Source organism: Gavialis gangeticus, unplaced genomic scaffold, assembly GCF_001723915.1.
Source record: "Gavialis gangeticus isolate Ggan-Ray unplaced genomic scaffold, GavGan_comp1, whole genome shotgun sequence".
Lineage (NCBI taxonomy): Eukaryota > Metazoa > Chordata > Crocodylia > Gavialidae > Gavialis > Gavialis gangeticus.
In genome coordinates, this window is record NW_017729029.1 from 56918607 (window position 1) to 56931400 (window position 12794).

Here is a 12794-nt window from a genome sequence, read left to right on the forward strand (position 1 = left end):
ACCCTCTGAGTGCGACCCCTCAGCCAATCTGCAATCCATCTGACTGTGTAGGCATCGATGCCAGAGTCACCTAGTTTTTTAACTAGGATGGGGTGAGAGACGGTGTCAAAGGCCTTGCTGAAGGTTAATTGTACGTGTTATGCAATGAAACTGGCTTTGCGGCTGTGATGAGTGACTAGTCTATCCTTGTCCTTTACTCCTTTACTCTCTCCATTTAGAAATATTTTTGGCCCCATTTTAGAATAGGGGAAATGCATTTTGGTAATCTGGGTTGCAGGTTCTCTCTGAGTTTGACACGTCCCTCAGAATCATTACTAATGTATGACACTTCATTTTTTTGCCCCTAGGCGACGTGGAGATAAGAAAAGCAGAAGGTCCCTCCTGCAACTCTCAGAGTCTTTTCTCTTCACGATTCAACTGCGCTCTACTCTTTGTGGGAAAAAAGCCAACTTAACCTCCCTCTGCAGCAGAGTTATACTATTATCTCTGTCTGACGGTTGCATTGATTAGATTGGAAAATGAGTAACTTTTATCACACTTGATCTGAAATAGTGCTATCTGGCTTATGTTTATCCCCTTACAGTTACAGAACAGATAATTGCATGGATACTGGGAATCAGACCCAACATTTGCAATGTCTCTTTTGATCTCTACTGCAGGGTTAAAGAAGAATAGATATAAAAAAGAAAAGAGAAGAAAAGAAAAGCTAACCTGTGATTTAACACCCGCCACTGTCTGGCCTTTGGTACTAGTCTGGTTTGTGTGGTTTAGACCTTTATGACAGCATGTCTGAAGTTGTCCTTAACACGTATCTTTGCTCACTGCCACCTCGACTGTAAGAGCCCCCTGAATTCGGTACACATTGAGCTGAAGCCAATTTGAATTTCATGCTGCAGAGTGTGCTTTAGTGTGAATCGCAGCAGATTTTTTCACTTAAAAAAATTCTAACGAGATATAATCTTTTTGTTCTTCCATTTCTTTCTTCCCCCCACCCTTTCTCGTAAAGGGAACGGCAGATTATTTCAATTAAGAGCCTGTCACTGACAATTGTAAGCAACCTTTCTTCAGAGTTCAGTGCAGCAGTTGCAGTTTTAAGTTTCTTCGTGCTTCTGTCAGGATCTAATTTTCAAGGTACTGTTGCCATGGTAGCAACTTGGAATTTTAATCCAGTACTAAAGGTCAAGACAGGTCACCAGTTTCAGTTCCTCTTCAATCTCAGAATAAAGAGCCACAAAAAGGAACCGAGATAAAGGTTTAACCCCCCAAAATAAAAAAAAAGTAAAAAAAAAAATCCCATTCTAGAGGACAGCCAGGCTTGGAAAATATCTGATTTGTATAAGCTTTCAAATTTGTCTGGAACGATTTAAATGCGTGTTCCATCAAAGATGGTGACTGCTCATTTGCTTTTCCTCGTATAGGCCGAGGGCTGGCTCAGATGCAGCTCTAAAATGGAGGTGCGTGCATGCCACTGGCAAGCGATACCGCAAAAGCCAACAAATGGCTTCTCCAGCTGATGGCAGGCAAACAACTTCCAGCCGTGCAGGCGTTGCTCTCGAGGTATTTACTGCCGTGCACGAGCCCGATGAGCTCGAGAGTTGCATTTCAGTCCATCTTGTCACTGTGAGGCCTATGCGGGAAACTCGCTCACATCGTTGCGTCCTGCCAAGCTCTTTTGTGCAGCGTTTCTTTTTTAATGAAACAGGAACTTTCATTTTATATAAATGATGGGCAGGGCGAATGCTGCTATTTTCAGGTAGCGACAACATTTCTTGCAAGCCCCAACTAATGACCCATTCTGTTTGCTTTTCAAGAAAAATGCAACGGTAAAACTTAGACAAAGCCTTCGTTTTTGCCAGTCGCTCACAATCCTGCTGAAATGGATCCAACGTGCATGTCTCATAAAGAAATACAGGTGCATATACTGTAATAAAGGAACTGGCTGCTCATTCTGCTTCCCCAGGATTTCATATTATTTTTAGGAAGTCCTGGTTGGTGTTAGGAAAGACCCAAATGAATAGTTTTTCCCCAAGGTGCAAGAAAATATTCAAAGCGAAGTTGCCCTTTCTCCTGGAATTTGGAAGAGTACAAACCAGTGTGCCAGAGGGGAAATGTGTAGTCAGTCTGGGAGGTAATATTAGGAGTTGAGGCACACTTAAAACCTTTTGTCCCACTGGTTGTTAGTGGCCAAGGGCACTATGGGCATCAGCCCCTCATCCCATGGGGTGATGTGAGAACTTTGTTAAACCTTAAAAAATAAGCTCTCTGGCCAGACAACGGACAGACTCTGACATCCTTTTGAATCCTCATCCCAAAGGATCTGACAACAATTTGAATTCCTGAGGACGTAAAGCGAAGGAAACGGTGAGGGATGCTTGGGGCTGTTGCTGGGAGTCAGAGGGAAGAAGTGCAGTATTAAGAGGTGATAGTAGGACAACTGTCTGGGTTACTCAGGATGCTAATGGATCATTTCAAGCCCTTGCCAATAGTTTGAATGCCAGATTTCCTACCAACATCTATGACGCTTTTAGGTTTACAGCACATATCTTTCTGAGCATCCAGTGCACCAGGAGGCAGAAAATCTGGGTGACTATGCATTTAGCTTACCTTAAATATGGCACAGCAAGGCAGGGGTGGGCAAAATGCGGCCCGGGGGCCGGATGCAGCCTGCCAGGCCATTCTATCCGGCTCGCGGGGGCGCCTAGAACATTTATAAAATTTATATTTATCTTCCCTGGGCTGCCTGTTATGTGGCCCTTGATGGCTTGCCAAACCTCAGCAAGTGGCCCTCTGCCCAAAATAATGGCCCACCCTTGCAGTAAGGTGTGCGAGAGGGCAAAAGGACCGGGGCCAGATGGAGTATGGCATAAAAGAACAGGCCAAAATGGTTGGACTGTGCACTGGAAGGCAGGCTAGAGATAAGTGGCCCAGGTGGAGGTCCAAGCAGTAGGGAACAGAAAGAGGCAGAACATCAAAGATAGAGATCCAGTGGGAAAGGAATAGGAACCAGCTTGGAGCAGAGGCTGTGGAAGATGCATTCTGGCTGGAGTGGCCTCCGTTATCATGCCCTGAACACAACATCCCCCTCTCAGATTTATACTGCACATGTTTCTCAAAAGCCATGTCTGAAGTGAGGTTGAGGTTTAGAAGCCGTTCCAGCCCACCAAAATGTAAACCAGAAGGTCAGCTTGAAACTGGCCTTGAGCTATAGAAGCACAATGCTCTGCAGCGTTACTGGCTGTCCGTGGCCATGCTCTTTAAAACACTAGATAGCTTGTGGCAGGTCAACAGCATTACTAATACCAGAAAGGACATTAATATGGCTAGAAGAAGGAAATACCTTTTACTTATCACAGGTCTGACCATGTCATTTGTGTCATGTATTCACTTAGTGCATTGCAGCTAACATCTACATGGGCCAGCATTTTTCTAGGTACCATGCACAGTGTTATAAGCTGTGTTGAGTACAGGGCACTTCAGATACCAGTAGGCAGTGATGCTGAATTTGTACCGGTGACTAAATACAAGATAAGAGGAAATGCTAATCTTTCAAAGCTGATAAATGTTCCAGATATTGACTAGCAAAAGTTCAGCCGGTCACTTGTTTCTTAGGGCAGTAATTACATGCGTCTGTAATATCCAAGAAAAAATTATTTAACATTGATCAGCAAAATATAAGAAAATTAATTTCCTCTGTTCTCACAATCTTTTAAAGTGATTTATAAACTTGTCAAGAGGAGATCATGGGAGGAAAAAAAAAGAATGTAGTAGCAAATATTTTATTTTGGCAGGGAGGTTAAACTGCATGTGAGCTGTCTGAATAATGAAAACAAATTAAAAGTCTAATTTAAAAATTATTTTGAATAATGGGCTTATCTTCTGGGATACAGTGTTTTTAATTATCGTGCTATGTTCTACTACATTTAATAGAAGCTGAAACGTTTCGCAAGTTAGCCTCTCTGGCAAAGGGGCCATAAGAAACACTTGGTATAGTTACTCCAACCTTGTATGCTTTAGACCCAATTACTCACTACTTTGCTCAAAAGAAGCAGCCCCTGGCAGTGACAAACAAAAAGAAGCACTGTCGACTGATCATTATCATCGCCCCGAATCACGGAAGACAACGTTCACATTTACTTTAGCAAAAGGATGCAAAATAAACTCCTCATTAACAAAATGAGACAGTAAATATGAGAGACGAATGACATCTAGTCAAAAACAGACCTATTTTTTTGTTTCCTTTTTCTATTTGGCCCTTTAATATGCGGCACTGGAACTCTCTGGAGATTAATGGTGTTCCAATTACATGCCACTGTTGTTTCACTTATCATAATTTGTATGTGGTAGTGTAAGCCCCTTGTATTCATGACTTTCCCAATTTACCCAGAGGGAATATCTTTGGAACTTCCTAAGGTTAACAAACAGTCAGTAGTTAGTCTAATGATTAAAGCATGCCCCACTTACTAAGTGAAAATGAACATATACTGTAAAATAAATCAGACTATCAGCACTGTGGGGTAATTTGACAGTCTCATGCTTTAATATGATGGATCAAGAGCTTTAGTTTAGAAATGCTAGAATTTCAGGGGTTATTTTTAAACATATGATACTCTAATTGGATTAAGACGGAAGCTCAGATATGACGTGGGGGGACATAAATACAAATATTTGCCTTACTCTAGGTGGAGATAAACTTCACAAGTTTTCAGCACATGCAATTCAACTGGAAATCCTAGATCAGAACTGAATGAATCCCAGGTTTTTGTAGAGATACCTTTCAAGGTTAAGAATTCATCCGTGCTTCTTGATTTGAATGTTCTGAATACCAATATTGCTTGTTGTCGCATTATCCAATATACAATCCTTGGTGTAAAATCCTCTTGATGTCTGATTACTCTTCATAAGGACCTCATGCTGATTCATTTCAAACTGTGAATTACCTTTAATTCATAGCTTGAACACGTTGCCAAATTTTGTTTTCTGTGCTCCCAGGTGGCTGTCCCTGACACGATGGAGAACTTCCAAAAAGCCATTAGATACTTATGAAGAGTAGTTCGATATCAAAAGGCACATTTCCATTTTTAGACATGCTTCCATCAAGTACGATGATGAACTGTAGGATTAGGAAGCACTGGTATTTACTGCAACTTGTTTGAAGCCACAGGGTGAAACCTGTGACTTGTTTGAAGTCAACGGTAAAACGGCTGCTGACAAGTGTTTACTGAAACAGCGCATGGCATTTTTTATCTGCAATTTTGTGGAGCAGGGTGTCTCTGCATTTGGCTAGTCCTTAAGGCCCTGCATAGGTTGTATATCATAAGGATGATGGGTCACAAAAATCCTATAAAGATAAAGCAAGTTGTTTTTGTCTGATCCATAAAACTTTGCTGTTCCAAGTCTTTAATGGCTTCCGGTAGTTCAATGAACCCATGAGAAGGACCTTTTAATACTGCGTTAATACAGTAAGTATAGGAAGTCATTTTATGACAAGGAAAGAATACCATTATGATTACATTCTTCTTTTTAGCTGGGCTTTTATGGAAACTACCCAAGAGTACTCTGCTGTAGGACTTAGAACACAGGATGTGCTTGATTAAAAAGGTTCTGGGCGGTTTCCAACTGGACACAGGCCAAGTGCTAACAACCAAACAGAACAAAAGAACTGGATGTCTGAGGATGACATACTCTCAATGGTAATTATATAACAGAAACCTAAGTCAAGAGCTGACTATGTACCCTTGAATTCATGGATGTTGACAGAAAATCCTTCTCAGTTCAATTGGTTGCACCTTATCTGTTTCTGCTTACTATGCCTCAAACAAGCTAATAAGAGTAGACTTGTTGGAAACTGGCTGTTCTGTATCTCATCAATGCGGTGTTATTGTGGACCAGACAAACAAGAAAGCTAGGATTTTCCATATGCCAAGTGTATTGGTTTCGACTATAATACCTTGCTGAGCAATATGTATGTGTGTGTGTGTGCGTACATACACATACACTATGGACATAGACATAGCTATATATCTGCACACACAGAAGGGTATAGAGAACAGACATATCCTTATATTTATCTGTACACGCACACACACACACACATGCATACAGATACAGACATAGATGTATATCTGCACACACAGAAGGGTATAGAGAACAGACATATTCTTATATCTATCTTTCATATATAAATTGTATGGACTGAAATAAAAGCATCACTTCAATGCAACTATTCACACGTTTGTGTGTCTTTACAAGATTGATCCCTGAAGTCCTAGCAGGGCCTACCCTTACCAGAACTCTGCACTCTCTATTGATCCCAAAGCTGTGAAGAGGGTCAAATCATATGTGACAGCACCAGTGGTAGCAGGCAAAGGAAGAAGAGGGAATTTGTCTAGGAAGTAGCAGCACAAGAGGAAGGAGTAGTGAGCATGAGAGTCAACAGGATGCCTGGAAGATGTAGCCATGTCAAAGCCCCTGCCACTGCCAGCTCTTTCTCTGACTGTACCTGTACAGGCTCTGTCCAGGTGCAGCCACTGACTGCTGGCTTCCACCCAGGGCCCAGTCTGGCTTTGCAACCTTCATGCCCCGGGCAAGGACAGCCAGATGGAGGAGTGCTTGCAGAGTGAGAGGTGCCTCTAGGTGGATTCTCTCGGGAATCAGGTAAGAGAGCTACGTATAGACTATTCTCTGTGCCCGTAGGGGACAGGACTAGAAGCAATGGCCTCAAACTGCAGCAGAGAAAATATAGATTGGAGATTAGGGGGGAACTTTCTGACTATGAAGGTAGTCCAGCATGGTGACAGGCTACCTAGAGAAGTTGTGGACTCTCCATCCCTGGAAATTTTCAAGAGCGGGTTAAACAGACCCTTGGCTGGGATGGTTTAGCTAGGGATGATCCTGCCTTGAGCATGATTAGATGACCTCTTCAGGTCCTTTCCAGACCTAATTTCCTATGACTTTCCTATATATTTAAACTTTACAAAAAGTGGAAGTTCATATACAAAATACTTTGCTGGGAAACAATTTAGGTTAACACAGTCACATACCTGATACAAATCCACACAAGCAAGGAAATAGAAAGTTAAGCCACCTGTCAGTACATATCTCTTATTTTTCCACCTAGAGGCACACATCTTGTTACTCTCACAACTGCCGTACACCAGAGGACACATTCAAAAACCTTAATTCTGATCCAGCAAAGATGCCAGGCTCACACACCTCAATTCTGAAATGTCTGTAACACATTGAGAGCCTTGTTTACTGGGGCAGGAGTATAGCAGGGTGTAGTATAAGCTTAACAAAAGCATGATGCAACATTTTGCCGCTGCATGGAAAAGGGGTCTTTTTAAACTGCAACAATACAGCACACTGATAGAAAGGATAGGGGCAAAGGTGCTCCAGTTCCCATCAAAGATCACATGCAGAACTGACAGAATGGATGAGATTCCCATCATCAGTGCAATGAATGGGAAGGCTATACTCAATTAAGTATGCATAAGCATTACAAAATAGTAAAGAATCACTGATTTCATCCAAAAAATTGTTAGTTCAGAGATGCTACTAACAGGCAACAGCAAAAGATGGACAAATCTGCATATCACCTGAAAGAATTGATCCCATTGAGGGAAACATTTGACCCCATTGGCTGTGTCCACACGAAAGCAGCCATGCAGTATGTGGTGCTGCAGACACATCTGCAATGCCACATACCATATATTCAGCTGTTCTCCACACTGCAAGGTAGCAACATGGGGGTTTTTTTGGACCCCAGGGTCATAAAAAAGTGTGCAAAACCCCCCCGGAGCGGTGCACGTGGGGGTAGCGTGCACCACCTAAAACTGGAGCCTGTTTGGCTGGAGCCATACTCTGGCTGCCAATGGCAGGATCAACCGTGCTGCAGCCCTGGATGTCCCCAGGACCCCAGGTAAGGCTTTTGGGGCCAACTTAGTGCTGGCCCCAGCCTCCCCATGCCAGAGGGCACATGGCACAGGTGCTCCCCGCGGACAAGCAGCAGCGGCACAAGGTGTGCCACCGCATTTTGTCCCTGGGGAAACAAACGTCCATGCTCACATGGACGCGGCCACTGAGATCAACATTCACGGGGCACATTGGAATGGGCAGCAGAGGCTAGAAAGCTCATGTGGGCAGAGTTAAGACTGTGGTGTAGTGATGAATGGTGCCAGCATAAACAGGATTTTGTCAGGATATCCAGTACCCCTGGTGCCATGGGTAAAGACATCCAGTAAAGCCATGATATCTTTGATATTGTTCTGTTAAAATACAATAGGATAGCAGGATCCACCAATATTTATTTGGATCATGCCATCTACCCAGGACTACTTGTTAGTGCCACCATTTTTTTTCCCCTCACCCATGAGCTGTTTCACTGCCATTATGCTTATTTTTTTGCCTCGGGTATATATGCAAAACAATCCCCATAGTGGGAACTGTGCATGCAGAGCTCAGGGCAGAAATTGGCCGTGTACATTAAGTCACTCAGCGGATCGCCTCCTCACCAATAACCCTCCCAAAGCCCTATGGAAATGCTTGGAAGCTGCCTTAACAATTTCTCTGCCGCAAAAGGGAAAAAGTGATAGTAATGGCTTAGCTGATCTTCATTTGGAAGCTAAAAATAAAAGTAGCTTTATTGCAGCTCTGATCTGTCATGTGTAAAATCCATCACCTACCATAAGAAGGCAGTTCATTCCAGCAGAAATCTGATTGATAGTACTGGAACTTTAGATCAAGCAGCAGAACAGAGAGCAACTGGTTCATAAAATGTACTCAGTGTCTTCGAGTTTTATATCAGGCTTCCTATAGAGAGCTTTGGTCCCATTAAATGCACTATATACCACTGAGCTCCGAAGCACTGTTCTTTTGAAATTCAGCTTATAACTATAAACCATGATTGACAAGTCTATTACTGTTGGTTACAAACTATTGAAATATTGTATTTTATGGTATACTCGCCAAAATATTTTTCACTGTGGAATCCAAACACGCTTGCTTTAGGAGAAAAAACCATTTAAAGATGCAATAATATTTTTTATGTTTTACTAGAGAAGGTGTTGGATGCACACTTTGCATCACTTAGGGGGTTCTGGAACATGAATTTCTTATGCTGGTATCAGGATCAGTGGACCTGGTTGACTAGGTTATTTTTAACAGAATCAGATGATCGTTACCAGAAATAGGAGTAAGAAAAAGGAAGAACTAATTTTGGAAAAGTATCTTACTCATGTGAGCCAATTTGTTACCATTAGCAACACTTTCTAATTCCCATTAAAATGTACAGGGTGACATGTTTTTGGAACTTTTCCATACATCCAAAAGACTTATCCAATTAAATTGAGAGAGTCAGTGTTTGAGCCCCCTATTACAAAACCCTATTCAAGCAAGAAACTTTAGTCACACAGAGCAGCTCCATGGTTTGATTTCCAGAGGGTTGGAGCTGGGGCCATTAGTGTCGGGTAATAGGTACAATGGAGTACAGCGCTTAAAGTCTAGTCTTAGCTCTGCCAACGATTTATCATCAGACCTTGGGCAAGTTACTTGACTCCACTGAAACCGTGTCCGTACAAAAAGTTGCCCTGGTTTACATGTACCAATTAAAAACCTTTAGGTAGACACTATTAAGTTTATATAACCTGACTTATATTGATTCAAGTTACCAAATTTAACTGACTTGGCTAGATGTCATTTGGGAGAGACACAGAGGGATACGCAGACTGTATTTAGATCAGTGAAACTTTGAATGGTACAATTTTAACAACACACCAATAGTTAAAAATGATACAACTCTGATTTAAAATCAGACCCAGGCCTCAGCTTTTTTGAACACATTAAAAAATTCATATGTGAAACAACAACTGTAATAGCATTCATCATTTTCTTTAAGTCCTTGACTGCCAATTGTTCCAGACTGTATAAAATGCAACATCTAGTCTTTCAATGCCAGGTTAGACAAGTCTTTCACATGCATTTTACTTTCCTTTATTAAATAAATGTTAACATCTTGCATCATCATCTGTTCATTAGACTGCACTTTTACGGTAAGAAGCTTATATCTGATGAGAGAAACATGACTGATTTCCTTCTGGCAAGCTGTACAAATAAAACTGGTGTTATTTTTGCTTAGTAAAAACTCATCTTTTGTACATACCTCTGTTAGTTAATGCATCAGAAGAGGAAATAGTAATAAGTACTGATGACATAAAACTGGTTTTTGGCTAATTTTTAAACTATGAGAACACCAAAATACCAGAGCAAGATGATGGAGTGAGTTAGTCTCAGGTCCCTTAGGAGATGGAGGCTTTTTCCCTAATATACATTCAGAAGAAAATTTAAAGTTGGGAGCGCCAATACTTACGACTTCTGTGGCACTGATTTGGTTGCCACTTTTCCTGTTGGATCATTCCACTCTGCAAACAAAGGAAACACATTTCCAAATGTCAAAAGATTACAGTAAAAATAAAAATGTGCCCAAAGCTTTTCAGCCCATCTAATTATACTTGGTTTCCCAACATGCCACAATGCATAATGTGTAATAAAAAAAACAATGGAACTGATCTGCATTAGCATCAGAGAAATTAAGTTTTTCATCCTTTGTTTTAATGATGTTAAGTAGTTTGAAAAAAAAAAAAAAAGGCTGACTGTTCAGGCTAAGGACAATAAAGACTTACTTTGTGCATTGTATCCTGAGGTCAGATGCTGGGAATCCTACAACAAAAACACACAAGATGTCAGCATTAGTTAAATGAGTTGGAGAAGGTGGATGCATCTCTCCTTGTTAGACTAAAGGCACTAGCATTACGTAAACAAGCAGGGGATCACACGGGAGCGTGCATCTTCTGAGATGACAACACTGGCATTAGCCTAAAGCCCACATTACCTATACAGAAGGAAAGCCACCGCTGGGGCATTTTCACTGCTCAGTTCAGAGCCGACTTAAGGGCCAGAGGGCCAGATCCTCAGCTGGTGTAAGTTAACTTAGTCCCATTGTGGAGTCACCATGCTGCCTGACACCAGCTGATGATGTGGCTTTTTAGTCTTGCCCATAGATGTGTGCATGTGGTTCCCATTTAAGACAATGGGATGCATTTGAATGGGTAGAGTACGGCCCTTAGACTTAAGAGAATTTTTTAGCAGCCTTACTTTTTCCTTTTTTCTCCCCCCACCCCTTTTTGTCTTATTTCTTTTGGACTGCGCTTGCTTAAAGATGTCATTAGCCAACACTGATCCTCCAGATCTTGTCAGTCACCAAGGGCAAAGACACAGGAGCTGGATTTTCAATTGATGTAAACTGGTGTCACTCATATGCAGGCAACAGAATCACACCAGTTTCAGACAGGCCCACGGTGCCTAGCACAACTCAGTGCTTCGCTAACAACAGACTTCTTGTTCAGTCGCAATAACTTCAAGCTGCATTCCTGATTTGCCTCGCTTGATGCTTCCCTTGGTTTTTCAATCAACAGTAAGATATAACCTGATGCCAACTCAGCCTTCATCCCAAGCAGAACCTAATAGATTTTGATATTTTTAAATTAAGGTATTATTTACAAGCCAGTCCCCCAGCCAGGTCTTACTTTGTTAAAAGCATTAGAAACTGTAGGTTGTTAAAGTCATTAAAACCCTCCCTATACTTCCTCTTAGGGCATTATTAGTTCTTAATATTGTGCTGCACAGCTAGGCAGTCCCTTGTGAAGTAAATCATGCCTTAAGAGTAAACATGGCACTTTACATGTGAATGTCAGAGGGATAAATTGTTGTGATAAGATCCTTCTTTTCTATTGAATTATTTCATATATTTTTCCTATGGGGATACTTACATTTTTTATGCAAGATGAGGACCTATTATAAGGCCTGCTTTAGGTTTATAGGGCTGCATAGTCCTCATGTTGTGTCTAAAACTATAATTGATTTAGTGGACTGTTCTGAGTAGGGACTCTGCTGCTATATTTTTTACAGTAAAACTAACTAACCCAGAGACATTTATGTGCTCACCTATATCCTAAAGTATAATTTTTAAAAACCTAATTTATAGTTCATATTAAAGTGATATGGTCAAGAATTTTAGATCCAACATTCAACCTGCCTAAAAATGATTAGACTGGATGTAGACTTTAATTTTTCTTTTTAATCTACCATAACCTCAAAGAGGAATTAAAAAAATAAAAAAGGGAAACAAATCTCTAGTAACCCTGGGCCTGCGATTACATTTCTGTCACTGAAGTTACTGAAGGTGTGCTGTGCATGAGCCAGTTTTTGCAGGGCCTATTAAAACACATGCATTAAATTTAGTACTGTTGCAAATTAAAAAGATACAACTTCCCATAGGCTCAAATTATCCCGTTACTGGCATAGACGAGTGTGTGAAATGGTATGCGCCTACTATGACCCAACTGCATTAACTGGAGAGGAATGAAGGCTATACTGAGTAATAGTAGAGTTTAACAGCAGTATAAATGAATACAATATTTTGCGTGGTTAGGAGCTATACCCACATATGAAACTGTCCAAAGATCCTTAGTGCCTCGGCACTGAATTTGTGTTGGCACTGTCACTACGAGAGCACTAGCAAAGAGGTTTTGTTAGGCTTTGTTCTACGCTTTGATTTGTCTTGTTAAATAGTCATATTCATTTCACGCGAGCTGCAGTCAAAGTAGGGGGAAGGTGTCTAGGGGTGGGCAACTACTAGCCAAATTATTAGAATTGATACACGACTGGTTGAGCAAAAGGGGCAGTTTCTATTGGATTCAAGGCAGCAGAGCTTTTAGAAATGTCTTTACTTAGTCCAGCCC

At 41.3% G+C, this 12794-nt stretch overlaps 1 protein-coding gene across 3 annotated transcripts in view; it reads right to left on the minus strand.

Moving 5' to 3' along the window:
• Positions 1–12794, minus strand: part of AFF2 (AF4/FMR2 family member 2) — a 635691-nt gene that overhangs the window by 144020 nt on the left and 478877 nt on the right. For all 3 annotated transcript variants that reach the window (XM_019521659.1, XM_019521658.1, XM_019521657.1), the window contains 2 exons: positions 10677–10713; positions 10364–10415 (listed from right to left, as the gene is read on the minus strand). In XM_019521659.1, the coding sequence (XP_019377204.1) occupies positions 10364–10415; positions 10677–10713 (89 nt within the window). The remainder of the gene's footprint in view (positions 1–10363; positions 10416–10676; positions 10714–12794) is intronic.